The 26578-nt window shown below is 40.8% G+C and overlaps 1 protein-coding gene across 7 annotated transcripts in view; it reads right to left on the bottom strand.

Moving 5' to 3' along the window:
* Positions 1-17395: 17395 nt before the first annotated feature.
* Positions 17396-26578, bottom strand: part of LOC137027942 (carcinoembryonic antigen-related cell adhesion molecule 1-like) — a 26371-nt gene continuing 17188 nt past the window's right edge. For 4 of the 7 annotated variants that reach the window (XM_067396582.1, XM_067396577.1, XM_067396579.1 and 1 more), the window contains 2 exons: positions 24068-24108; positions 17396-23959 (listed from right to left, as the gene is read on the bottom strand). In XM_067396582.1, coding sequence (XP_067252683.1) covers positions 23914-23959; positions 24068-24108 — 87 coding nt within the window. In that variant the 3' untranslated portion in view covers positions 17396-23913. Of the gene's footprint in view, positions 24109-26578 lie in introns of all 7 variants that reach the window. The other 3 variants (XR_010896107.1, XR_010896105.1, XM_067396578.1) reach the window with 2 other exon arrangements.

Here is a 26578-nt window from a genome sequence, read left to right as displayed (position 1 = left end):
ATGTGAGGGTGTGAATGGTTTAAATAGTCCAGATTGCTGCAGCTGGGTGTGGTGATTAGTGATTGGTGGAGTGCGTGCAGGTGATAGCCAGGGAGGATGATGGGAAATGTAGTCCGGGAATAACTGGGAACGTGACAGCATCCCTGTTAGAAAGGGGGAAAAAACATGATTTCACATTGAATCTCAATTAATGTTCAGGATGCCACATTTTTAATTTAATAATTTTATTGGCATTATGTCTTGTGTGATGTTTTTTTACAGAGAGTTAAAAAGGAGGATCATGTGGTGTATGCACCTGTCAACACGAGAGGATCACAAGATCTGTTGCCGGAAGCCAGTGATTATAGTTTATAAAGTTTTAAATCTGAATATTTTTCTTACATCACTTTGCTTCAGAAAGCCTTTATTAACCCACTGGAGTCGTGTCATTACTTTTATGATGAATGGATGCACTTTTTGGACTATTCAATACCATTACAAAGAGCCAAAGAGTGTTTTTTTTTTTTTTTTTTTTTTTATATATATAATTCTGATTATGTTCGGCTGAAAGAATAATGTCATATACACCTAGGATGGCTTGAGGGTGAGTAAATTGTGGGAAATTTTTCATTTTTGGTTGAAGTATTCCTTTAAATTCAACCTTCATGTCATTCCAAACCCGTAAGGTTAATCTTCAAAAAACAATAAAGTTATTTTTAATATTCTATCATCATTCTTTTGTCCAGCTATTGAAAGTAAATTTTCAAGCTTTAAAAAGATTTGACAATCAAGAACACACCTCATTGTTTCTTGTGCATCAAGCATGCAGATTTGAGCTTCTAACTCAACTAATTGAGGCCATATCTGTACAGCTGGAAACAAAAACATGGACAGACAGCTTCTGTAGGAGCGTGACTGCTGTGGAATGTTTGTGTTTGAAGTGTGAATAAAGTGCATCATGCGGTTGAAGGGTATTTTTTCCATTTCTGCTCATATGAAGCTCAACATTTGACTTCCGCTCTACACAGCTTTACTATCTAACTGATTCTGACAGATAAAAGATATCAAATTTGACAGGAATATTATTTTGTGAACGTAAAAGTTGCTTCATCTAGCTCTAGCAAAAAAAACAGAAGTTATTTTTAGAAAGCTTCGCCTATTCTTGATCTCACACTTAGAGTCCCCACATCCTGTACCTGTTTTCTAAAGATCATATCCAACATAAAGTGCTGTTTGGTCTTAAGTATGCAGCCTGATACTGAGCTGTAAATATCATGTGATTGATGACTCAATATTACAACTTCCTTCAGCAAACAAGGGAAAACACAAGTCAATTTTAAAGGGATAGTTCACCCAAAAATGAAAATTTGATGTTTATCTGCTTACCCCCAGGGCATCCAAGATGTAGGTGACTTTGTTTCCTCAGTAAAACACAAATGATGATTTTTAACTCCAACCGTTGCCGTCTGTCAGTCGTATAATGCATGTCAATGGGAACACAATCTATAAGAGTCAAAAAAACACTGGGGGTCCGGTGACATGCCCCCACGGAAGAAAATTTTTAAAAATAACCCCTGAAATGATGACTTCGGGTGAATATTGTGGAAACTAATTGATACATTTCGATAAATATATTTCATACATTATAGCATATTATAATACAACTTATTAGGCCTATATATTTATAGAATAGCAAAGTAGGCCTAATCAATATACAAGACTGAACCACATAGATGTGAAATATAAAGGCTATCATGATCATTTTGCCAACAATGAACCATGGATTTGTTTAGTTTATAATACGTTTTTATTTTTAACTTAAACAAATACAACATATAACATTCAAAACTCATCAGCTTAGACTGCATTTGAAGAAAAATAAACAGTTTTATATAGCCTTGTGCAAACTTATTCAAAAGAATTAGACTTCTAGAATGTTCTTTCCAGTGCCAAAAAATAAACATTTTAAGGAAGTGTAGTGCAAATATCTTTATGTAATTATACTTCCATTATAGTTAACTTTCTTTCCAGTGCAAAACAATAATATATAAAAAAAACAGCTAATAAAGAAAATATAAAATATTGCACTCAAATACTGCATTCAAGCAATACAGCACCTGTATGTATGCACATGGAAAATCTCACAGAAACAAATAAACCTCCAGACTAAGTACATTGTGCAGCTGTTTTTTCCATGTGTACTTTTTTGATTTCTTGCAGCAGCGAGTAGTTGTTTGTCCTGTAGAGCTGCACTGTAGAACTCTGTACAAGACATCTCATAATTCAGAGTGATGATCAGCTCACTTTTTATTAGTCCAACTGAACATTTGTTTCGTACATCTGACCATTTATTTTTCATTGCCGAGAACACCCTCTCCACATACCCAGTGGAAGATGGGATGCTGAGGACAAAGGACACCACAGCAAGGATGTTTGGGAGATCAGCTGCCTGTAGAACTGCCATCCACTTCTCTGCTGTTCCCTTGGACACCCAGTCATCATGCTCTGTGAGATGCTTTAGAATGTTGTTGGCAGTAACACACTCATCATAAAGCATATCCATGGAGATGTTTTGCCTGCTAACCAGGTGAAGCTGCTCAATGATCTTCTCCATGCCATCATAAGAGATCCTCCCAGATGTCAGAGAGAGGGGCTGTAGATGGAAAAGCCAGTTGTCTTCTGAAAAATTGAACCATTTTTGTATGTACGTAATGGCAGTGTTTAAGAAGGCTGTAAACTCCTGTCTGGCAACATCAGCATCAGATGGAGAAAGACGCTGAAGCTTTTGTTTAGATAGCCATAGAATCCATCATCTCTTCTCTGAGATACTTTTGTCAGAAAAGAGTGCATGATGGCATAGAGGTCAGCTGATGTGGTGTCATTCCTCTCCAGCTTTTTGACCACTTCTTCAAAGAGGGTCAGGATTTTGTTACAAAAGAGCACATACACCTCCACAAGATCAGGCTTGTCGTCCTCAATGCTAGCAGCATTGCTTGTTAATTTCAGCAATTTTTGCAGGTGCCTTGGACAGTCAACACCCATGCTAATGAAACAGGACTTGAGAGCAGTCCAGTTCTGGAGCAGGCGACTGATTGCAGGGTTGAGTGACAGCCATCTGGTCACCACATGGCGCATGACTTCATGGAACTCGACATCACAAAAGGCACAAAACTCCTTCAGAGACTCTCTCCTTTTTGCAGAGATGGAAAAGAAACTGTAGACCTTCAGAACTACATTTTCTATGTCGACTGAGAGCTGATCCAGGGCATACTTTATGGTGTTATGGACAATATGCGCATGGCAGTTGCCTCTGAGGAGATCACTGTTTGAACTTTTTAATTTTGAGAATACTGAATTGTGGATTCCATAATTGACATTTGAATTGTCTGCACTGAATGCAGACACATGATCCAAAGTCAGGCCCAGGTTTCCAAGAGAGCTCCGAATTGTAGTGACTATTCCCTCAGCAGATTCATCTGGATTTTCAACAAAATCTATCAACATGTTTATGACCCCGCTCTCTGCAGTGAAAAACTGTACAGTCAAGGGAAACATCTTGCGATTGCCCTTGTTAGATGCAGTTTGAATATAGAATGGACGTGGATTCTCAGCAGTTTTTAATTTGTTGATCACCTCCTGTACTGCCTTTGGGGCAAGGACTTCTGTGACTAGTGCCTCTGCTTTTGTTCTCCCACAGGACATCTTCTTGACAATATTAGAATCGCTCAGTGTTCGGTGACAGAGCTTAAGCCCACAGTCAGAACTGTTGTAGCTCGAATTGTGGTTCACTGTATGATATACATGTGCTAGCTCAGCAGCAGTGACCTAAAGAAAGAGATATACAATTTCACTATTTGTAAGCCTATGCTTTGTGAGTAGGCTTAGTTATAGCAATTAGCAATTCTATATTTTTGTGCTCTTTTCTTTGTGGATCTTGAGAGAGGAAATGTCATTGCTCCCTATGAAGGCCTCACTGAGCCATTGGATTTTAACTAAATCTTAATTTGTGTTCAGAAGATGAATGAAGGTCTTACGGGTGTAAAACAACATGAGGGTGAGTAATAAATGACAGAATTTTCATTTTGGGGTGAACTAACCCTTTAATTTATAAGATGTTTACTCATTAAATAAAATTTGTCTGATCATTTCAGATTCTCATTGTTTTCCTGTTGTGTTGTGATGCATCTGTTATCATGTCATTTTCTTCAATTACTTCTGAATTTAAATTTCAGTGTGATGTGGTAAAATGATCGGTCCACTCATTTCTGTCCTCCATGTTGTGTTTTATCTGTGGTAGCAGTCATCTATGGCTGTTATAAATGTACCTCAGAATTCTGTGTGATACATAAATTGTAAAATTCAATTTTAACTGTTCTCAGCCTGTCTAATGTAATATTCTGGCCCCATACTCCAAATGAGTTCACCTAGACTCATTTTTAAAAGGCAAGACAATATTAGGAATTTAAAGAGCACTGCCAAACCAACACACAACATTTTGTAATTTTGTTTATTATTTAATGCATTCAGATAACAACAAAAATAAGAAGCACATGACCCTCAACAGCAAATGATTAAAGGCAAGAAACTACAGGCAAAAAGAGTTGTTTTTTTTGTTTTTGTTTTTTTGCGTTGGTCCATTTTGGGCTGTTTGGCTTTTTATTTTCAGACTAGTGGAAAGAAAAGCTTTTAAGTGTAATTTATTTTATTGCACTTCATTTATTTGCATCAAACATTTAAAGGAAATTTTCTCAAAATGAGTCAGAAATCTCCACTTCAATAACACTAGCTTAACACCAGAGTAACAACATTCAGCACAGCCATATCATTTATGCATCCAGGTACAGACGTGGAACACATCAAATAATCTCAGTAAAGTGTTTCATCAACTATAAAATAAATCAACAAGCTAGTTAATGCTGTTTTTGTGCTGGCGTAGATGGTGGTCATTCTGTTCATACTTAGTCAGCCTTTTTTTTTTTTTTCTTGATGAAGATGGTTGACCAAAGGCAGCTTGCTGGTTAAAATAGTTAAAGGCTCTAGGTACATTTGCAATATAACACTATTATTTACTATACTAGTATTTTCCAGTAATGGCAATTATACCAGTAACAACACCTACAGTATCAGCAGTACAGACTTAATTCAGAACCTGTATACCTGTTTGACAAACACATATTTATGTACATGCTCTTTACTTTGACGAGCAGGGGGATTTCCAGTAAGATGGTTATGCGACATACTCAGATAAGTAAATGTATAACCCCAACTTTCGGTTCTAAATATTTTCAGGGTATGAAAGTAGCTATAGCAACTTGTTCTTTTAAATGTGTGCGCACGCATACAATGGGACGTTTTCTATATAATATATTTCTTTAATAAAAAAAAACATATGTGATGCATCTCACCTTAAAACTCAAAAGAAGTGAAATGACTAAACGAACTTAAATTATACGGTCTACTTGTAGTGGTACTAGACATACATACATATTAACTTTAAAAGCACAGATTGGTTTTAATTCAATCAGTTTTTACATTATATTATTAGCATCAGACAAATGATAACTTTGCACTATTCTATGCCATTTTAAGTGGCTGTTCAATGATACCATTTTCAACTAAAAACAGAAAACTTTTTATGTGTTTTAGCCATTAATTTAAACAAGTTGTTTTGTGGGCCTGAAAACACAAACTTTTGGAAATGGGTTTCAAAGTGCAAGTTTTTGAAAACGATACAGTTCTCTTCTCCGTGTAAACTACAAAATTTGTTAAAACGTCATCAACTGTGAAGTCATGCACATGTGCATTATATATTCAGTCTATGGAGTAGTGTTTATTTACAAAGTAACTTCACCAACTACTGGCCTGGCAGCAGAATAGCGTTTTTAGTAGTTTTCATGGATCAGTTTGAACAGGATTGTTTTGACAACATTGTCATCTGCATGCAAAATGCAAAGGAAAAAACTTTCCACTTTTAGTGCATCATTGTCATGTAACCTCCACTAAATAGTGTGAATAATGTGTTCACACTAAAAATTCCAACAAAAAATACATTTTTGGAGATGGGTCGGAGCCAGCTCCAAATGGGTGGGACTTTAGCTCCAAGGGGGTTGTACAATCTTCCAGAGGCTTTCAATTGGTTTTCAATAGGCACACAAATGGGTAAGATAGTTTAATCTCTGCTTTTATTCTCTGTATTATTTTAGCAGCGATGATCTATTACTTGAAGTTTTACATTGAATCTCAAACAATTTTTAGAATGCCACATTTTTATTTAATACATTTAGAAGCAATATATTGTGTTCCCTTTCAGTCGGTCACGTTCGACGTACGTCAGTAGTGACCGACGAATTGTGATATAGCCCTATCAGCTTCGAGTGAACTAAAACAAGCCAATGGAATTGGCGTGCGATATTTGCATAATGCTCCGACAGGTGTATATAAATAGGAAGCAGATGCAATCGCACTCTGTCTTTCGCTTCGGAGCCAACAGTTGGTGTCCAGCTTCAGACTTCACAAGAGTGAAACTAAACAGCCTTGGAGATTCAGCGTCTGTTTGTGTTGGCGTTAAAGCACAACAGCGAGGTCGCGAGCTTCCCGGGGAGCCTGAGCTTAAGCTCTCAACCGCTGTTTTAACAGCGACTGAATTCCAATATAAAACGCAGTTGTCTGTTGCGATTTGGGCCGGTTCCTCCCGGTGTGTTCGGGGAGTGGTGTACCCGAACACATCGCGTCACTCCCTGTGTGCTTCAGCACGAGAGAGCTGACTCTTCCTCTTCTAAAAGAGCTTCACAGACAGACACTGCATCTTTTTCAAGACATCATTATGTCTGTGCGTTTCTGGAGGCAGTCGTTTCCTATCCTCACTGACGGCCACAATCACTTTCTCTCATGTCTGCGTAGCGTGCTGAGACTGTGTTTGTGGGTGATTCATATTCTCTTATGAGAATATGCCCACGTCGGTGCGTTGTTTGTCTCGCCTTTCTCGTAAGGGCTTGAGCGCTCAGCGCGCCGTGTGCCGTCAAGCTGCCGGCTGACAGCGCGCGTTGCAATGGCAACCCTGCGCGTCGTCTGGCGCTCTAGATACTTTTGTTAATAAGCCTGGGTGACCAGAGGATCACAGTGGGGCCATACCCGCCGAGCCATTCTCCGTGGGCCCCCCACTCCTCTAGTGCATCACAAACATGTTGTGGCTATGTCCGTGGGTGGTTCATGTTTAGTAAAACATGGCCACGTCGGCGCCCAGTGCGCCGTGTGTCGTCCAGTTGGACGGCCACGTTCACTGTCCAACATGGCTGGTAGCTTTTGCTTGGATTGCTGGTCCTTCTTATGAGGGACCTAGCGTCTTAGTCGGAGCTCCAGCAGAGGATCAGATGTCGACTGCTACATTGGAGAGAGTATTGTTGGGCTCTGAAAATGAAGATGATGCTGAGCGTCTCACAGTCGTGATGTGCTCATGCTGAATCAGATTCAGACTCGACAACCATGCATTCCCAGTCCCCTGGGGGCGTTGTGTGACGCGTACTCGCCTTGCCCCGCCCCCTTTGCCCGGACGTGCATGGAAAAACTTGGCAGTTTTGTAGCCTCTTTGGTGTTAAAGATGGAACGCCAAAGGGGCCATAATCTGCACTACAAGTTTTTTCTCTCTCACTACCCTTTAGGCTGGGGTCGCAGTGCTACGGGCACACTACCTCTGCCCTGCATGGGTCTTGGCCCCCGGCAAGTCCGTGGTAGGCGAAAGCACTCATTGCATGTGGGTAGTTCTGAGTCAGGATTGAGCTACGCATGATGCAGGTCATAGCGCAGGCCTCTGGCCAGACAATGTCCACCATGGTGGTCCAGAAACACCCCTGGCTAGTCTTGCTGGGATGTGTCATCGTCAAGTACACTTTCTTGATGTGCTCATCTCACAAGCTGGCCTAAAACCCAGCCCGCGGTCCTGGGGATATGGTGACCTGCAGCTGAAGTAAACAGTTCTTTCCCCGGAAGAGAGCCGGGTGGAGAATTCTGGTCTGTTCCGCCGCTGGCTCTCCGGAGTCCAGCGGTACCCACGAATAGAACTGTTATCTGATCCTCCAGGTCCCAAGAGGGTTTGGCTGGTAGTGTGCAAGGCCCCGCCTTGTCACTCTTAGCCCTCTCTCACTTCACTAGCAGGTTCCAGTGTGGTGGTTCAGGCTGCACCCCATGTGCCGTCTCCCATTCACACTGCTACCTCGCAGAGTCTGACCACACTCCGGTCCGCTCCCATGCCGTCCGAGTTGGGTCCCCCTACTCTGCTTGTGGCTGTCAGCGTGCGAGGCCCTGCCTTGTCACGCGCAGCCCACCCTCACATCGCCAGCAGGTGGCAGTGTGATGGTGCCGGCCGCGCCCCGTGCACCGTCTCCAATATGCACTGCTGCCTCGCAGAGTCTGACCACACTCCGGGCCGCTCCCATGCCGTCTGAGTCGGGTCGCCGTACTCTGCCTCGCTGCCCCACCCTCGGTGCGTCTGTGGTGCCTTTGGTCCCGCTGGCTCGGTGTCTGGAACCGTGGATAGCGCTCCACAGCCTGTCCAGCTGGCTCATTCGTACCATCAGACTCGGCTATGCGATTCAGTTCGCCCTGCGTCCTCCGGTTTTCAGGGGTGTCCACTACACTCAGGTGTCACTGGACAACGCACCTGTTCTCCGGGTGGAGATTGCTGTCCTCCTGGCGAAGGATGCAATGGTGCCGGTCCCTCCAGCCGATATGAAGTCGGGGTTTTACGGCCCCCTACTTCATTGTACAGAAAAGGGCAGTGGGCTATGGCCAATCCTGGATCCGTGCGTCTTGAACCGATACCTTCACAAGTTGCCGTTCAAGATGCCGTTCAAGACGGACGAATGTGTCCGTCCCCGGGATTGGTTTGCAGAGATCGACCTGAAGGACGCGTACTTTCATGTCTCGATTCTGCCTTGCCACAGACCCTTCCTACAGTTTGCGTTCGAGGGTCGAGCATATCAGTACAAAGTCCTACCCTTCAGGCTGGGCCTGTTGCCCCGCGTCTTCACGAAGATTGCGGAGGCGGCCATTGTTCCCCTCAAGGAACAAGGCGTTCGTATTCTCAACTACCTCAACGACTGGTTGATCCTGGCCAGCTGGTGAGCGCAGTTGTGCGAACACAGGGATATGGTTTTAGCTCACCTCAGCCGGTTGGGGCTTCGGGTCAACTGGGACAAGAGCAAACTCTCCCCCGGGCAGAGGATCTCTTATCTCAGTCTCGAGCTAGATTCGGTCGCCCGGACTGCGCGCCTCACAGAGGAACGCGTCCAGTCGGTGTTGACCTGCCTGAGCATGCTCAAGCGCAGGACAGCGGCCCCACTGAAACTATTTCAGAGGCTCCTGGGGCATATGGCATCTGCAGCCGCGGTAACGCCGCTCGGATTGCTCCATATGAGACCGGGTCCCGAGATGGGCTTGGCAGCGCGGTATGCTCCGTGTTCCCATGACACAAAGCTGCCGACGCACACTCACCCGGTGGTCGGACCCCTCGTTCCTGCGGGCTGGAGTGTCCCTGGAACAGGTGTCCAGGCACGCTGTGGTCTCCACAGACGCCTCTGCCACCGGATGGGGGGCCACTTACAACGGGCATGCAGTATCGGGTCTATGGACGGGGCCTCAATTGCATTGGCATATCAATTGCATGGAGTTGCTAGCAGTACGTCTTGCACTGGGCCGCTTCAAGGAGCTGCTGTCAGACAAGCATGTACTGGTCCGCTGGGACAGCACTGCGGCCGTTGCGTACATCAACCATCAAGGTGGTCTACGCTCCCGTCGCATGTCGCAACTCGCCTGCCATCTCTTGCTGTGGAGTCAGAAGCATCTGAGGTCCCTTCGGGCCACTCATGTCCCAGGTGTGCTCAACCGTGCAGCCGACGGGCTCTCACAGCAGCCTCCACTTGCGGGCGAGTGGCGGCTCCACCCCCAGGCGGTCCAGCTGATTTGGCAGCATTTCAGCGAGGCCCAGGTAGACCTGTTTGCCTCCCCAGAAACTGCCCACTGCCAGTGGTTCTATTCCCTGACCGGCGGCACACTCGGCACGGATGCCCTGGCACACAGCTGGCCCCAGAGTCTGCGCAAATATGCGTTTCCCCCAGTGAGCCTTCTTGCACAACTCCTGTGCAAGGTCAGGGAGGACGGGGAGCAGGTCTTGTTAGTGGCGCCGTACTGGCCCACTCTGACCTGGTTCTCAGACTTCATGCTCCTCGCGACAGCCCCTCCCTGGCCGGTTCCTCTGAGGAAAGACCTCCTGACTCAGAGACGGGGAACCTCCACGTATGGTCAGGACGGGATGCGGAGGTTCTGAGTGATCTCCCGCAAGCGGTCATAGACACCATCACTTCCACTAGAGCTCCTTCCACGTGGAGCCTCTACGCACTGAAGGGGAACCTATTCGTTGAATGGTGCGCCTCTCACCGAGAGGACCCTCGATTATGCTCGGTCAGATCCGTGTTTTCCTTCCTGCAAGAAGGGTTGGAGCGAAGGCTGTCTCCCTCCACCCTGAAGGTGTATGTTGCCGCTATCGCTGCACATCACCACGCAGTTGAGGGTAAGTCCCTGGGAAAACACGATCTGATCGTCAGGTTCCTGAGCCACTGGTTACACACTGGAAGTGTATTTTTTTTTTTTTTTTTTTTTCAAGCTTAAAAATAAGATTTGACATGCAAGAAGAACAAACCTCATTAGTTCTTGTGCATCAGATCAGATTTGAGCTTCTACTAACTTAACTAATTGAGGCCATATCTGTAAAGCTGGAAAACTTAAATGCAAAATGTTCATCAAAACAAGTCAACCCTGCTTCAGAAATGGTTTGATCTGTTGGGTGGACAGACAGCTTCTGCATAAGCGTGACTGCTGTGAGATGTTTGTGTTTGAGGTGTGAGGCGTGTGCCATGCGGTTGAAGGGTATTTTTTCCATTTCTCCTCACATGAAGCTCAACATTTGACTTCCGCTCTGCAAAGCTTTACTATGTAACTGATTCTGACAGATAAAAGATATCAAATTAGACAGTGACATTATTTTGTGAACATAAAAGTTGCTTCTGTAGTTATATGTAGCTCTAGCAAGAGAAAGTTATGTCTATTTTAAGACAAAAAACACAAAAAAACAAACAAAAAAAACCAAAAACAATCCTGTGACTAGTGAAACATCATCTATATTTAAATGAATACATAAATCGCTGTCCATTTACAAAAAAAAAAAAAAAAAAAAAAAAAGCTGTTTTGCCCACATAATTGTATAGAGGCTATGCATCGATGTCACTTTCCCGCCGAAAGCGCGCTCCTTCAGCTGGACTGAGTGGCAAAAGAACCTGCTGCGTGACTAGATTAATTGGGGAAACTGCGAAAACGTGAGTAAAACTAACGAATTACACTAAAGGTTGGAATTGAATGTGTTCCTTACAACTTGTCAAATAAACATAATCCATGGATATTAACATGCAGCCTGGAGTCGTGTTTCCTGACATTTATATGTGCCTGATTTCGACGGTGGGGAAATACATAATGCAAATCTGCCTGTGAATATTTTATATAGGCCTAACTACAATATCGGTAGGTTTAAATCCGCGTAATCACTTACATCAATGTTATATCATCATATTGTCCAGCCCTAAAACATATATAGTTTTATAGTATAGTTTTTGTCAGTGTTGTTTATTTAAAAACACCCAGTTATGCAGAATATGTGAAGTTCCTAAACGTAATTTAGGGAGGAGCGAGCCCATCTAATCTTCCAATTAACAGCCAGAGTATATAAGCTGCTGCTTACCTCTCTTCAGTCTCAGCTGTTTCAGCATCCGGTAGTGCCATACTAAACAATGTCCGATACCATGGAAATTCCATCATCCCCCTTCAGACGACGAACTTTCCCCGAGACACCAACAGTCACATCTCGCGTAAGATCGGATCTCACAATTCCAAACACGGATGCTCTTTCTGAGCGCTCATACAGACCACGCTCCGGATAACCGCTCTCTCCTCCACGCTCAGGATCGCCCGTTTAACTGCGCCTCATCAGTCTTCTTCAAAGACTTCATCTCTTCATTCTACCGCCGCTAATACACTGATATTACCTATTTCAAATGGTCCGCCAACAGCCTACGTCAAGTCCTCTCCAGCTCTGGAATTAATTTCTCCCGCAGATCATCAAAAGTTAAACTCTACGATATTCTTTAGTTCTATCAACAGTTCCAACATGCCAACAAACACTTCAGCATCATAAAAGCAAGACTCAGAAGTTTCTCTTCCGACCTGATGTCCTGAACATAAACATTTACAGCACGCTAATCCACAGTCCGTTGCCACCGCACGCACTTCCTCTTCTGCCGTTTTTCCGCCCGATCAACAACAGCGGCCGCAAAAACAGTCCCGCTTTTCCAGCTCTTCCCATATGCAGCTCCACTCCTCAGGCAAGAACTATCCAAACTTACTCCTGTCTCCCGCACTTTACTTCCTTCTATGGATTATGAAATGAAGCCTCTTGAATCTTGAAGCTTTTTAAAAAATAAATAAATAAATTTACAGCAGCCATAAACCAGCCAGTGCAGCCAAAGAATATAGATGTACAGCTCAGTCATTCCATTAAGCAAATAAAAGCCTGGCAATGTTAAACGTGTAGTTTTCTGATAATATAATTTCCATACTAATGTGTTGCAATAAATTAAATATAACAATAATAATACTAACAGAGTTTGATGCAAGTAAGTCATGCTCTAATTATGATAGGGTTTTATATTGTCTTTATGGCAGAATGTACGATCATGTAATGTTATATATATATATATATATATATATATATATATATATATATATATATAATTAGTAAATGGACTTTAAATTCCATTAACCTGTAGAGTAGTGGTCTGGGTTCAACATTCTGAATCGCACAGCATTCATGTGACTGGAAAGATAGTTGAGTCGTCTTTCATTTATCACCGCTCCTCTGAAAACATATGCATTCATTATAATTGAGCTGTGTATTCGATATGAGATTTGAAGCTTCAGTTTCATATGTAACATCACTAATTCCTTCTGCTTTTTCAGTTCTTTTTCAATCTTCTTCATGATAAACCCATGCGCCAGGATGCCCTCGCAGATGGTTACTTCTCGCTCACCCAGAAAGCGGATCCTAGCGTGAGGCTGCCTCCGCTAGTCGTCCATCACCCTCTATCCGTTTACGACTTGCCTCATTCCTCTTCTTCCTTCTGTTCCCCAATTTCTTCTAACATTCTTCTTGGCACAGATCCTAGCGTGAGGTTGCCTCCGCAAATGATCTCAACACTCTTTTTGCCCACCAACCCCTTTCTCTCACTTCAGCCATTTTGGACACCAGTCAGTAATGGAGCCCTCCTCCCAGCATTCATCTTTTTCCAAAACCAAACACTTCTTCAGGTCTGAGCCGCTTACCAGCCCATTCTCTTGCAACAGCAGTCCCTCTTCCAGCTCCTCCCAACGCTGTCACCATGGAACAACCATCATTCTCAACCCATAACCGTTCCATATTTCCATCAGGTGCAGACATTTGATCTTCTTCCTTTGGAGCAGTCATTTTTTTTATCTACCTCAAGCTTTGCAGCCAAGTGAGCAGCTTCTCTCTTCTTCAATCATTATTTCCCAGTTAGTTAGTGAAATGGACACCATCCAGACAATTTCCAACCAGTTATTTTTTTCAGGCCTGACAGAACATTTCAGCCACAGTCTGGAAAGTATACCTTACTCCAGCTTAATCTGCAATAATTTATAATCTGCAACAGCTGGACCCAATATAGTGGAAGGCCTCATCAAAAAGAACTAGATTCCAGATTCATGATCGGCCCCTTTTGATTCTCCACCTTATTCCGCATAAGCCCAATTGGAGTAACCAAATTAGATGAATTCTCCACCGCCACAACATAGACCAAGCAATCATTCTCATAAACCTGTATCCCATAGTAGTAACAGCCAATCTATGGGGTTCCGAAATGTTAATTGCCCCTTAGAATTTCCGCCTGTTACCAGTTCATCATCATAGATGAACATATCCCAGGTCACCAAAATAAAATCACAGATGTTTTATCTTCTTTTTCAAATTTAGAACATTGGTTCTGGAAGCAGACTCAAATCAACTTCAATTCCTCCTGATTCAGAACTCTCATTCATCTGGTCCATTCCCACAAGACATCTTCATACCACATCCACAAATACCATACTGCAAGCCGTTTCTCTCAGAACACTCCAAACCTACTGGACAGCTTAGAGTTCCTTCAAAAACTTCCACAGAGCTTTCCAGGAGTTTTCCCTCCTTTCAATATCCTTCATCTCTTACCTCCATCATACCAATTTAATTCAGGAACAATCAAAATCTACCTCAGTGGCATACATTGCTCTCCAAGTTCATCCATGGCCAACAGTGCCCCGACTCTTCAAGTCCCCAGATATCCCTCCTCATCAAAGGTTTACAAAACCAATCCCCCTCAGCCAAACACCAGACAACCTTTTAACCATCCATTTTTCTTATCTTTCTGCATGGGTGCAGCCATCACAGCAGCCCAGAGGGGCCTATCCGAACACCAAATTAAAATGATCGGTTGATGCCCCGCCTTTAAAAACAACATATGTTCGATCAGTTCTACAGCACAAACACTAGCATTTTTCTGAGTCTGGACTGCTTCTCCCTACTATTTTTGCATCTCTCATATTCATCTGGATGCAGTGAGAGCTCTCCCTTTTCGGATGTGTGTTAGCTACCACTCCTGGAGTGGGCTTTCCCATTCGAATTGCTGTGTGGGCTCCCCCGTCCAGATACTGTGCAGGCTCTCCCGTTCGACTTGCAGTGTGGGCTCTCCCGTTCAACTTGCAGAGTGAGCTTCCCGTTTATTTTATCGGGAGCTCTCCCGGTCGAATCGCAGTGTGAGCTTCCATTCAGGCGCCGTGGGGGCTCTCCCTTTCTGAATCGCAGTGTGATTTTTCATGTTCTTAACCATGGAGGCTCTCCCGTTCGGATCGCAGTGTGGGCCCTCCTATCTGAACAAGCGGACTGGAGGTACCAAGGATCGTATGTCCCATAAGGATTGCAGCGGGCCCTCATGTCCTTATGTGATCCAAACCACCTTGGAAGGACGGTAGCTCTGCGTTTATCTATATACCGTAGGCTCCCTTTTTCTGCGGCAGGCAGGTTCGCTCTGGATATCAGTGGCCCGTTTTCCCTTTAGGGACGAGGACCTCCTTCCCCTCTGTTGGCAGCTGGGGGCCCCATGTACTTCTGAATTCATGGGCCCCCATGTTGAAGACGTTGTGGCGGGACGTTCTCCAACCACGTACTCAAACCTCCAGTCCCAAAAAACACTCCCGCAGGAGTAATTTTAGAAGTCACTGCCGCAGCAGTGCAGCGACGAGATGCATCCTAGTCAAACTCACACAGCAGCAATAAACGCAAGCTCCCAACAGAGTTCCTTAAATAATAATATTGCCACAGCAGAAGCCTGCTCATAGCTCCACATGGTGGACATAGTAGGGTGACATGTTCCAGCCCAGCTCCCACAGGAGCCTCATTAAATATCACTGACGCAGCGATATTCATTCATGACTCCAGGCCAATTAATCACAACCTCCTTGTGTTCCGGCATAGGAAACACTAGTGCCACTCGACACCTCAACTCTATTCTTCATATCGCTTTAATCTTTCGCTCCTTTTGGGGGGGTAACAAGCATTAAACATCTGGGTATCCCATATACTTTAAATCCTTAAGCCTTTTCAACCATGCTAAATCCAACTTGCTGTCCCAAATTTATTCTGCACTTTTTGGGGGGTGTATCACAGCTCGTGTTGAAGATGCTTCATCGAGTCCCTCCTCAGTGGACAGCAAGCCAAATTAGCTAAACTAATACCCTAAAGATTATATGGGCAAACGAACTTGTTAAGTGAAGTTCCTAAACGTAATTTAGGGAGGAGCAAGCCCATCTAATCTTCCAATCAACAGCCAGAGTATATAAGCAGCTGCTTACCTCTCTTCAGTCTCAGCTGTTTCAGCATCCCTCCACCTCCCCAAACTCCACCTTCATTTAAGGTACCTTGCCCTATGTAATCACTCGTTAAAAGATGGAAAATAATTAATTGATGAGTTGTCAAACTAATAACAACAATATACACAAACATGTACACACACCAAATCAGAGCATTTTTAATCCCACCCCTAAACAGGCAGTTAAAACATGGTATAATAAAAAATCTATGGGGTATTTTGAACTGAAAGTTCACAGGCACATTCTGGGGACGCCTTAGACTTATATTACACCTTGTGAAATAGTGTTCTAGCTAGGGCACCTTAAGGTTTGGGTAGATTAGAAGCAAATAATCAGTTCTCGTAATCAACATTAAATAAATGGACAGGATAAAGATCTGTGTGTTTCAGCTCTCCTATCAATCACATGAAATCACGTGACTTTGGCACCTTGAACCACTGATTCGAAAAAAGAAAAGAAAAAAAAAAACATTTGTGAAGCAGTGTTTTGAAATTGGCCATCACTATATTTAGTTGAAAAGGGTATATATATATATATATATATATATATATATATATATATATATATATATATATATAAAATATATAATATAGTGTGTGTTTAATATGAAGGTTGAACCACTGTAGTCACATGAAATGTTTTAAATAAGTTTTTAGTACCTTTATGGATCCTGAGAAGAGACGGTAATAACTTTAGCAAAAAAACAAACAAACAAAAAAACAAAAACAAGACATAGGTAAATAATATGGTAATTTATTAATGAGGAAAGACCTTTAGAGTTCAGTGAGTGTTTAAAATGTTTAAAAGTGTTTAAAAATGTAAAAAAAAACGACAGTCTTGTCTCTGTTAATACAGTAAGAAACGATGGTAACTTTAACCACATTTAACAGTACATTAGCAACATGCTAACGAAACATTTAGAAAGACAATTTACAAATATCACTAAAAATATCATGTTATCAGGGATCATGTCAGTTATTATTGTTCCATCTGCCATTTTTCGCTATTGTTCTTGCTTGCTTACCTAGTCTGATGATTCAGCTGTGCACAGATCCAGACATTAATGTTGGCTTGTCTAATGCCTTGAACATGAGCTGGCATATGCAAATATTGGGGGCGTATATATTAATGATCCTGACTGTTATGTAACAGTCGGTGTTATGTTGAGATCCGCCTGTTCTTCTGAGGTCTTTTAAACAAATGAGATTTATATAAGAAGGAGGAAACAATGGAGTTTGAGACTCACTGTATGTCATTTCCATGTACTGAACTCTTGTTATTCAACTATGCCGAGGTAAATTAAATTTTCGATTCTATGGCACCTTTAAAAGGGAAACGCTCAGAATCGGCACATATTTAATTACACCCCAACATAGGCATTCACCTTGGACACCTTGGACTTTTATTACATCTTGTAAAATAGTGTTCTAGGGCAAATTTAAATGAAGCAGATACAAGGTGCTTATAGCCTACAAGAAAAGACAAACCATCTCCAAAGCATCTACAAAGCACTCATACGTAGTTAGGTAAATCATTTTAATCTGTGCAGGGAAGATTATACATGCAGGCATGGATATACACTATAATCTTGCATAGACATGTCAATAGAAATACAAGTACAAAGCACAGGACCCCCTTAACCACAAATTATGAGATTTGGTCTACTTTGGAAAAATAATAATAATAATAATAATAATAGAAAATAAAAAAAAAATGCTTCTCTTAAAACATTATTATTTTTCTTAATTGGTTTGTCTTCAAGAATATTAAAACAATGTTTACAATAATCCAGTCCAAACTTTTAAGATAATACTAACAGTAGTACTAATGCTAACAATAATACTAACATGTGACAAAATAAACTAATCACAATAAACTAATCACAATAAAAGAATGTGTCTGAACATAAAACTCCAAAGGTTCTTATCTTCCTCTTCAGAAATGGTATGAATGAAAGAAATAAACTGATCAACACTTAAATATCACAAATGTTTGACTAAAAACATTTAAATGTCACAAACATGTTTGACTAAATGTTATGTTTGACTGTTTCAACAGTTTGTGTGAAAATCTTGCTGTAACATTTCTCCTGATAATCACATTAAGTATTTTCATTAGCTTAACACTAGAGTAACAACTTTACCACAGTTCATAGTTTTCTTTTTTTTTTTTTTTTTTCTTGATGAAATGGTTGACCAAAAGCACCTTGCTGGTTAAAATAGTTAAAAGCTCTAGGCACATTAGCAATATAACAATATCAGTATTTTCCAGTAATGTAACGATACCAGTAACAGCATACAGTACTGTACAGACTTAATACAGAAACTGAATACTTATTGTTTGACTCACAGATGTCTTGAAAAAATACATATTTGTTTACATGTTTCAGTGTGATACTTTAGTAGAATATAGAACTTTCGGATACAAAAACTGAGATAACTTTCAGGTATGCAAGTAGCCATAGCAACTTCTGAAATCTGAAATTACCCTAATATATTTATTATGGTGGTTTCTAAATTCCAAGAACACAGAGAACGGACTTGCATTCTCGTGGAGTCCGGTTTTGCCAGACCTCCTTGAAAGAACGAACTCGGAAGGACTTGAGGACACAGAATGCATCATTTGAGAATTGAGATGTGCTGCGATCTTGTTGCTCAACTGACCGTCCCAGCATATTATAAGTGGCTAATGCACAATAAATACAACATAACATCACATTTTATTATATTTATTATAATATTATATATTTTATTATAATTATAATAATCATATTTTATTTTTATTACTTATATTTTATACTAACATACATTTAAATTGACACCTGCCATGGTGTCGGTCATCTCTGATGTGTGTCCTCAGGCAAGCACTTAAAATTGCAGTATGTAAGAATTTTGAAGGTCGCTAAAAGGCTATTCAAAACAAAGGCGTAGCTTGATGACACCAAGTTTGAGTGCGGAATCTTGGGACATGTGGATAATATAATATAATATACAATGCAATATAATAGGGATAGGACTCGGGAAGAAATAATTGTGATTATTTATTTCTGCTGTGGTATGAGGCGAAGCGGGACCGAGTGTTGTGGGGAGCTGGAGCGATTGCGCAACACACACCTCACGAGCAGCAGGACTTTTAATATGACACAGTTGCTGGCGCCGCTTCCGCTTTTCCGGTCATGAGTATGAGGTAACACAGCTCTGTTTATCATATTAGATACATTTGAGTGTGTGTTTAAAATGATGCTATAACGTTATACATAACATTACTTGCCTTCGCTCGGCGGCTGCTGTGAGACACTGTTACACACTGCAGTAAGATAGATCGATTTTAGAATATCATATTAAATGCTGGATGGCTTGTGTTGATAAATGGCATGCAATTAATTTTAAAACGTATTGTATGATTTAGAAAATTCTGTATTACTGTTACTAAAAATATAGCTGCTTTTGCAGATTATGCTATGTTAGCTACTTGACAAAATAGTGTTTTTCTCTGAGGCAAATCAAGAACATTAGATTTAAACAATAAGACTAAACGTGTTGAGCTATATAACAATATTTAGTTTTCTGTCTATAAATGTATCAAAACAGTTGTTACCTTGTCTATTAAAACTTGTAATATTTTAAAGCATCTTTGGTGTTTTCCATGGTTTCTACAACATAAAACCAGAAACGATTTCTCACGATTTACAAATCACCGGAAACATTTGGGATATTGTAAGTACTCAAGTGAACAAAATATATAACACTGGCCTAGTGGTTTTTGGATATTTCACTGCAAAAATATTACATACTGCACCTTTAAATGTTAAGCATGTAGTTCCTGCTACATTGGTGCCACCTAACCAAATTACAAAAATAAAGCATATTTTGTAAACAGCCCTTTCTCATGTCATGCCTGACTAAACTCAAACATAACTCAACAGCTTTTAAGGGTGCTTGTGAAGGCATCAACAGGTAAATGTAGGCTACTTTCCATAAAAGTTCAAACATTAGGAAAACTTTAGCTGTGTCGCTATGTGTCATGAGAGTAAAGAACTGAGCAGCTAACACTGTCTAGAGCGAACATGAGCATCTCGCTTATTATAAACCCGTCCAACGTATCTGATCAGTGCCAACAGGTGCATTTTTGACATAACATGCCATCCAGCATAATTGGTTAAAGTCACCAATATTCGCAAATCCATGTGAACAGGGAACATTTTGACAATGTTGAAGTTTCTGCAGCAACTTTAAAAAAGAAAAAGAAAAAAAGGCTTATGTAAATAAAAACAGGCTCCCAACATCTGCTCTGAAAAAGTCTAGAACTATTACTTGTAGAGAGCTTCTTTGTTCCTCATTACTGATATGCTTTAAGAAATGTTAATATAATTTAAAAATATTTATGAATATCAAATTAGTTGTTGTGGTGTTAAAATTAGTGGAGGTAAAATTTGACTACTTTATAATTTATAATTTTGGATACTGAATAATGAAATGTTGGTATCATAATATTTCTCTATGAGATTCAGCCGATGCTTTTCTCTCATTCTTCTCTCACACATTAAAAAACCTCACCTTTCGGTGGAATTCGCCATTTTGAAACCAAAATAGGTGATCTACGTGAATCGTGTAGATTCAATGAGAACATGTTTTTTTGGTGGGGTGGGGGGTTCATATTAGGTGCATGGAAATATAAAAGCGAAGGGCCTTGCATCACCAGTGCAGACCACCATCAGAAGCTGAAAGCACGCCTGGCCTCAGCGATTTACTGAAATTGGTGAGTGATGGTTTCAATAATTTTAATATTTGCTGGTATATCTAAGTTAAGTTACCCAGGAGCTCTGTTGACATAGACTACAGCTTGATGAATTGAGTCATTGAACACAGCAGGACTGAACACAACGTTAGCCAACTAGATAAAGCTCCGGTGGAAAATTATTAGCTAACGCTACCGTTTTTGAGGAGGTAGATTTTGAGGTGAGGGGACTGACAAGGCAGAAGGTAAAGTGGTCCACCGTTCTATCAATAAGCAGACCTGCCAACCTGTACGCAATTTGTGTAGCAGATACGCATTTTGACTTCAAAGTACGCTGGTACGATTTGTCACTCTAAACCTGTGGTTTCTCAAACTTTTTAGCGTGGAGTACCCCCTGAAGGGATTCCCATCCTTATGCGTACTCACTTTCTTCCACTTCGACTGCAGTCACACCTTTTCCATTAAGGGACAATATTTGCCCCCTAAATTGATTTTTCCAGTGCATATTTTTACGTTTATGAATAACTTTATAAAATAAATAATGTTTTAAATAAAAAATGTTTAATAGAGAAATAGGCAATGATGGTAAAATGAAGTGATACTTTTAAATATTAAACTAAGACCACCAGTAGGTGGCAGCGAGTCATTCATTCAGTGACGAAGCAAGTGGCTGTGAATGAATCGTTGAATCATTGACTCTCACAATTCGTTCAAAAGCCGCATTCGTGTGTTGTAGTTCTGCTCTGGTTTTCGTTAGAAATATTTTTTTGTTGCAAAAATACTGACAGTACTGTGTTTAAAATGTACGTTTTGTTTTTTGACCTGTTGTATAATAATGCACGTTTACAGTCATGTGGATATTTGGGTACAATTGCATTCTTCCTTGTTATCAACATTAAATACAAGAACTCACACAAGGTATGTTTTGTATCGAAGAAAGTTTGAGTCTTAAATTGATATAAATCCACTATCTGTGTCTATATTTGTTCTTCATGCAAGTGCTAAATCCCCACTTTTACAAAGGCGCATTGTCGAGAACGGCAGTAATTTAGCGCGATTTAAGGCAGCAGATTCGGCACGCAATCTATCATATGCATGCTGCTTGTGTGGATACAGTCATTTTAGACTGCAAAACATGAGGTAATTTGATTAAATGTAATGGATTTACGGCATTTTGCCAGTTAGAAAAACATGCTCGGTTTTAATATTATTTTAAGGTATGGTAGAGTTAAATTAACTACTCCGCATTTTGTTCGCGTACCCCTTTTTGTCACCTCACGTACCCCAGTTTGAGAAACACTGCTCTAAACAACGCAAAAACCTGGGCTGCGTTCAGCCCCGACAAAACGTTGCAAAACGTTTTTTAAACGGAAACGGTGGTGCGTTGAACACCCTGTTGTGATGATGCAAGCGTTGCAACTATGGCAACTGAGAAGGACATTCTTTGTGTTCTTTTTGAATAATTTTCGGAGCCTGATGAAGTCGGTATAAATAGGTGTTTAATACTGCAACATGCGCTCGATGTTACAGTCACTGCCGTTCAGAATAAAAGAGAACATCCCAATCCAGTGAAACTTCTCATTATTGTGATACAACACTTGCCTTGCATTTCAGGATGAAAAGACAAACATTTCAGGTGAAGGATAATCCACTTCTTACCTCCCAGACTGTGTTATGATCTATATTATTTTATTGTTTAATAGGCTTATCATTAATGCTGATCACTGCTGTTGTGCTTTGATATTGTAATATTTACCATTATATAATCAGAGTATAGAAAAGTTTATTAAAGTGTACCTTCACAATACAACACCAAAATATATAAGTAAAGTATTTTTATGTTACATTAATACCCAGTGTGCGAGCTGTCTCTTTAATACCGCGTGGTTTATATACATCTTGCCGCTGATTGGGCTGACATTTGACACACCCACCAAACAAGAGAAAACGCATCTCAAACCTGTTGCACACCGTTTCCAGGAAACATGTCGTTCAACCTGGAAAACGTAGCAAAACGTTGCGCACCGGTGTGAGCTTGAACATGCCCCAGGGCTGCGTTCAGCCCCGACAAAACGTTGCAAAACGTTTTTTAAACGGAAACGGAGGTGCGTTGAACACCCCGTTATGATGACGCAAGAGTTGCAACTATGGCAGCTGAGAAGGACATTCTTTGTGTTCTTTTTGAAGAATTTTCGGAGCCTGATGAAGTCGGTATAAATACGTGTTTAATACTACAAAATACGCTCGATGTTACAGTCACTGCCCTTACCGTCCAGAATGAAAGAGAACATCCCAATCGAGTGAAAGGATTTGTGGAAACTTCTAATTATTGTGATGCAACACTTGCCTTGCATTTCAGGATGAAAAGACAAACATTTCAGGTGAAGGATAATCCACTTCTTAAGACTGTGTTGATCTATATTATTTTTATTGTTTGTATTAATTAGGCTTATCATTAATGCTGATCACTGTTTTTGTGCTTTGATATTGTAATATTTACCATTATATAATCAGAGGAATATAGAAAAGTTTTATTAAAGTGTCACTTCTCAATACAACAGCAAATAGTATTTTGATATTACATTAATACTCATTGTGTGAGCTGTCTCTTTAATACCGCGTGGTTTATATACATCTTGCCGCTGATTGGGCGAACATTTCTGACACGCCCACCAAACAAGAGAAAACGCATCTCAAACACGTTGCACACCGATGCACACCGTTTCCAGGAAACATGTCGTTCAACCCGGAAAACGTAGCAAAACGTTGCGCACCGGTTTGAGCTTGAACGTGCCCCTGGTGACGCCTGGTGCACGCGCAGTCCTCAAATCAAGCTACAGCAAAAGAATAAGAGTTCGACCAATCATAGCGCTAGGTTCTTTCAGCAAACAGCAAGTGGGGATGATTGACAGATGCATAAAGCCTTTCATTAAAAAGTGACTGAAAATCGACACCAATAAAGATTCCCGCTCGATTCCCCTTCATAATACTTAGTAAGGAGGCCATAATAATTTTTGACTCATGGCTGTAGTTAAATTTCTCCAGCTCTCCCCAGGTTGGCAAAAAAAGCATCTCAAAATGCATCAGATTGATGCTTTAAAATATGGAATATTTATATTTTTCTTATGGGGGAGCATGACCCCTGACCCCCCTAGAGGGGTAATATCCTTCTCACCTTTTTCACCCCTGACCCGTTTTCTTGCCTGTCCTTTGCCTCTTCACTGTCCTTTCAATGAAAGTGTCAGGGTAATAAATTATGTTATATTGACATCTCACTGGCAGACTATCGATATGTTAAACAGTATGTCGCAGTCTCATGGGCAGGAGTCCTCACCTAGTCATCATTCTGATTGAGGACGGATCATCTTGATCCACCTGTAAGAACATACAAATTCACAGATGGTATAAGAGAAGAACAGGACTGATCATTCAGATACACACACAAATCTAGAGACTAGGAATTGTGTATTTCTTTCAGTGTTTGCAAATTATACAGTAGTTTTATTTCCCCAAATATGAAACACATTGTGTAAGAGCCATTGAATGTCTGTTGTAATTCCATTGTTGGGCACTGGGTGGAGTGTGGGTCTGATTATTAAATAGGAAGCCAGAGAGTAAGAGAAGTCAGGTGTGTAATGGAGGGAAGCACAACATTTTTTGACATGTCAGGACATGTGCAGTAGTGATGGGAAGTTCGGATCATTTTACTGACTGCTAATTAACAATGCTTATCAATTGTTTCAGTATTTGTTTTATATATTTTTCCAGTACTTTCCCAGTACTGTTGTTGTTCCAAAAGTATGTTATATCCTATATTTAAAGATAGTAACATTAGGTCTTCCTTTCTGATTTGCTGTGTTTAAGCATTTGCAAATAAGATGATCCATGATTTTGGTATGGGGTAAGCTTATATGAAAAGAAAATGTAAGCATTTTAGAAATGTGTTAATTGACTGCATTTTGTGTGAAAACGACATAAATTGTGTTAATGCAATGGCCACAACAGACAGATGTTCTGCTAAATGTTTAGAGTTTTGAAAATGTGACTACAGAATGGACAAAAGTATGTTAGCAATTGAAAAAAACTGTAATACCAGGTGTAAACAGGGCCGTATTAGCAAAATAAAGAGGTTTGCAATACAGATGTTGTCTTAAAAAGCGCGGTTGTCTTATTTATTCTGTGCTGTCGTCTCCACTTGTCTCAAAGTTAAAAGGGGTGGTTCAGTGTTTTTTTTTTTTTTTCTAGGCTTGATTGTGTTTTTGCAGTGCAGTTTAACGTGTCTTAATTCATGTTTTTGTTTTTTTTTTTATTCAAATTTTGCATATATTTTACCTTTATTCTACACCTCTGTTTCCATTGTCATTTGAACGGCTCGTTTGACTTTCTGCTTCAATGAAGCCGCTCCCTCCGAAATACGCAATGTACTCAGATTGGTTGGCGGGCTTGTGATTCGCTCATGGTTCTGGATTCGCTGAAGCTTCCGGAAATGCCATGGCCCTTACCATTCGTTGCCTCAGTGGAAATGTAAATAATGGTGTCTGTATTGCTGTATCAAATTGAGCCGAATCAGACCCAGATGAAGAGGGTCAAGCTGCAATCACGGCTTTTAAAAGACATTTATGAATGGTATTTCATCCAGTATTTGTGTCAAAGTGTTTAGATATGCTGTCACTGCTGTTTGTTAGCTTTCAATGTACAGTTTTATCCTGATTAAATCTTTTAGTAGCATTTTTGTAAAGGTAGCGTTTAATTTATACCAGAGGTGGGGGACTCGAGTCACATGACTTGACTCGAGAAAGACTTAAAGGGATAGTTCACCCAAAAATGAAAATTCTGTCAGTAATTACTCACCCTCATGTTGATACAACCATGTAAGTCTTTCTTTCATCTTCGGATCACAAATTAATATTTTGTGATCCGAATACTTTCACCGTTTCCCATCAAATGATCGTGAGCGACTGAATCTATGGCTGCTGGCTGTTCAACGGGATGTTAATTTACCGGTTAATTTCGTCAAGCACATGAAGTTGTGCAGTGAACATTTCTCTCCAGACGACTTCAAATCAGTTCAACAAAAAAGATTACTGAAATCAACAGCTGTGCCCAACTTGTTTAGACCAACAAGGTAAGTGGAAGCAGTATGTGGTAATTGTTAAAGTCATGATACACTCATTTAGTTTTGTCTTTATTTGTATATGGCTATATATTAAGTAAAAAAAAACATAATACATGATACTACGGTGGCCGAGAGAGCTCAACGCGCTGCAAATGAGAAAACATCTTCATCAGTTTGACAACACATGCGCTGCAAACTCCACAACACTTACAAATAGTGAAACGCGCTGCAAATAAAGAAAACATCTTCATCAGTTTGACAACACATGCGCTGCAAACTCCACAACAATTACAAATGGTGAAACGCGCTGCAAATAAAGAAAACATCTTCATCAGTTTGACAACACACGCGCTGCAAACTCCACATGTTTTCTTTATTTGCAGCGCGTTTCACTATTTGTAAGTGTTGTGGAGTTTGCAGCGCATGTGTTGTCAAACTGATGAAGATGTTTTCTTTATTTGCAGCGCGTTTTTCTTTTTGTAAGTGTTGTGGAGTTTGCAGCGCATATGTGTTGTCAAACTGATGAAGATGTTTTCTTTATTTGCAGCGCGTTTTTCTTTTTGTAAGTGTTGTGGAGTTTGCAGCGCATATGTGTTGTCAAACTGATGAAGATGTTTTCTTTATTTGCAGCGCGTTTTTCTTTTTGTAAGTGTTGTGGAGTTTGCAGCGCGTGTGTTGTCAAACTGATGAAGATGTTTTCTTTATTTGCAGCGCGTTTCACTATTTGTA

The sequence above is a fragment of the Chanodichthys erythropterus genome, chromosome 10, assembly GCF_024489055.1.
Source record: "Chanodichthys erythropterus isolate Z2021 chromosome 10, ASM2448905v1, whole genome shotgun sequence".
In the NCBI taxonomy this organism is placed as follows: Eukaryota; Metazoa; Chordata; class Actinopteri; order Cypriniformes; family Xenocyprididae; genus Chanodichthys; species Chanodichthys erythropterus.
The sequence above is the reverse complement of the archived record's forward strand: the minus strand, read 5'-3'. Positions and strand labels throughout refer to the sequence as shown.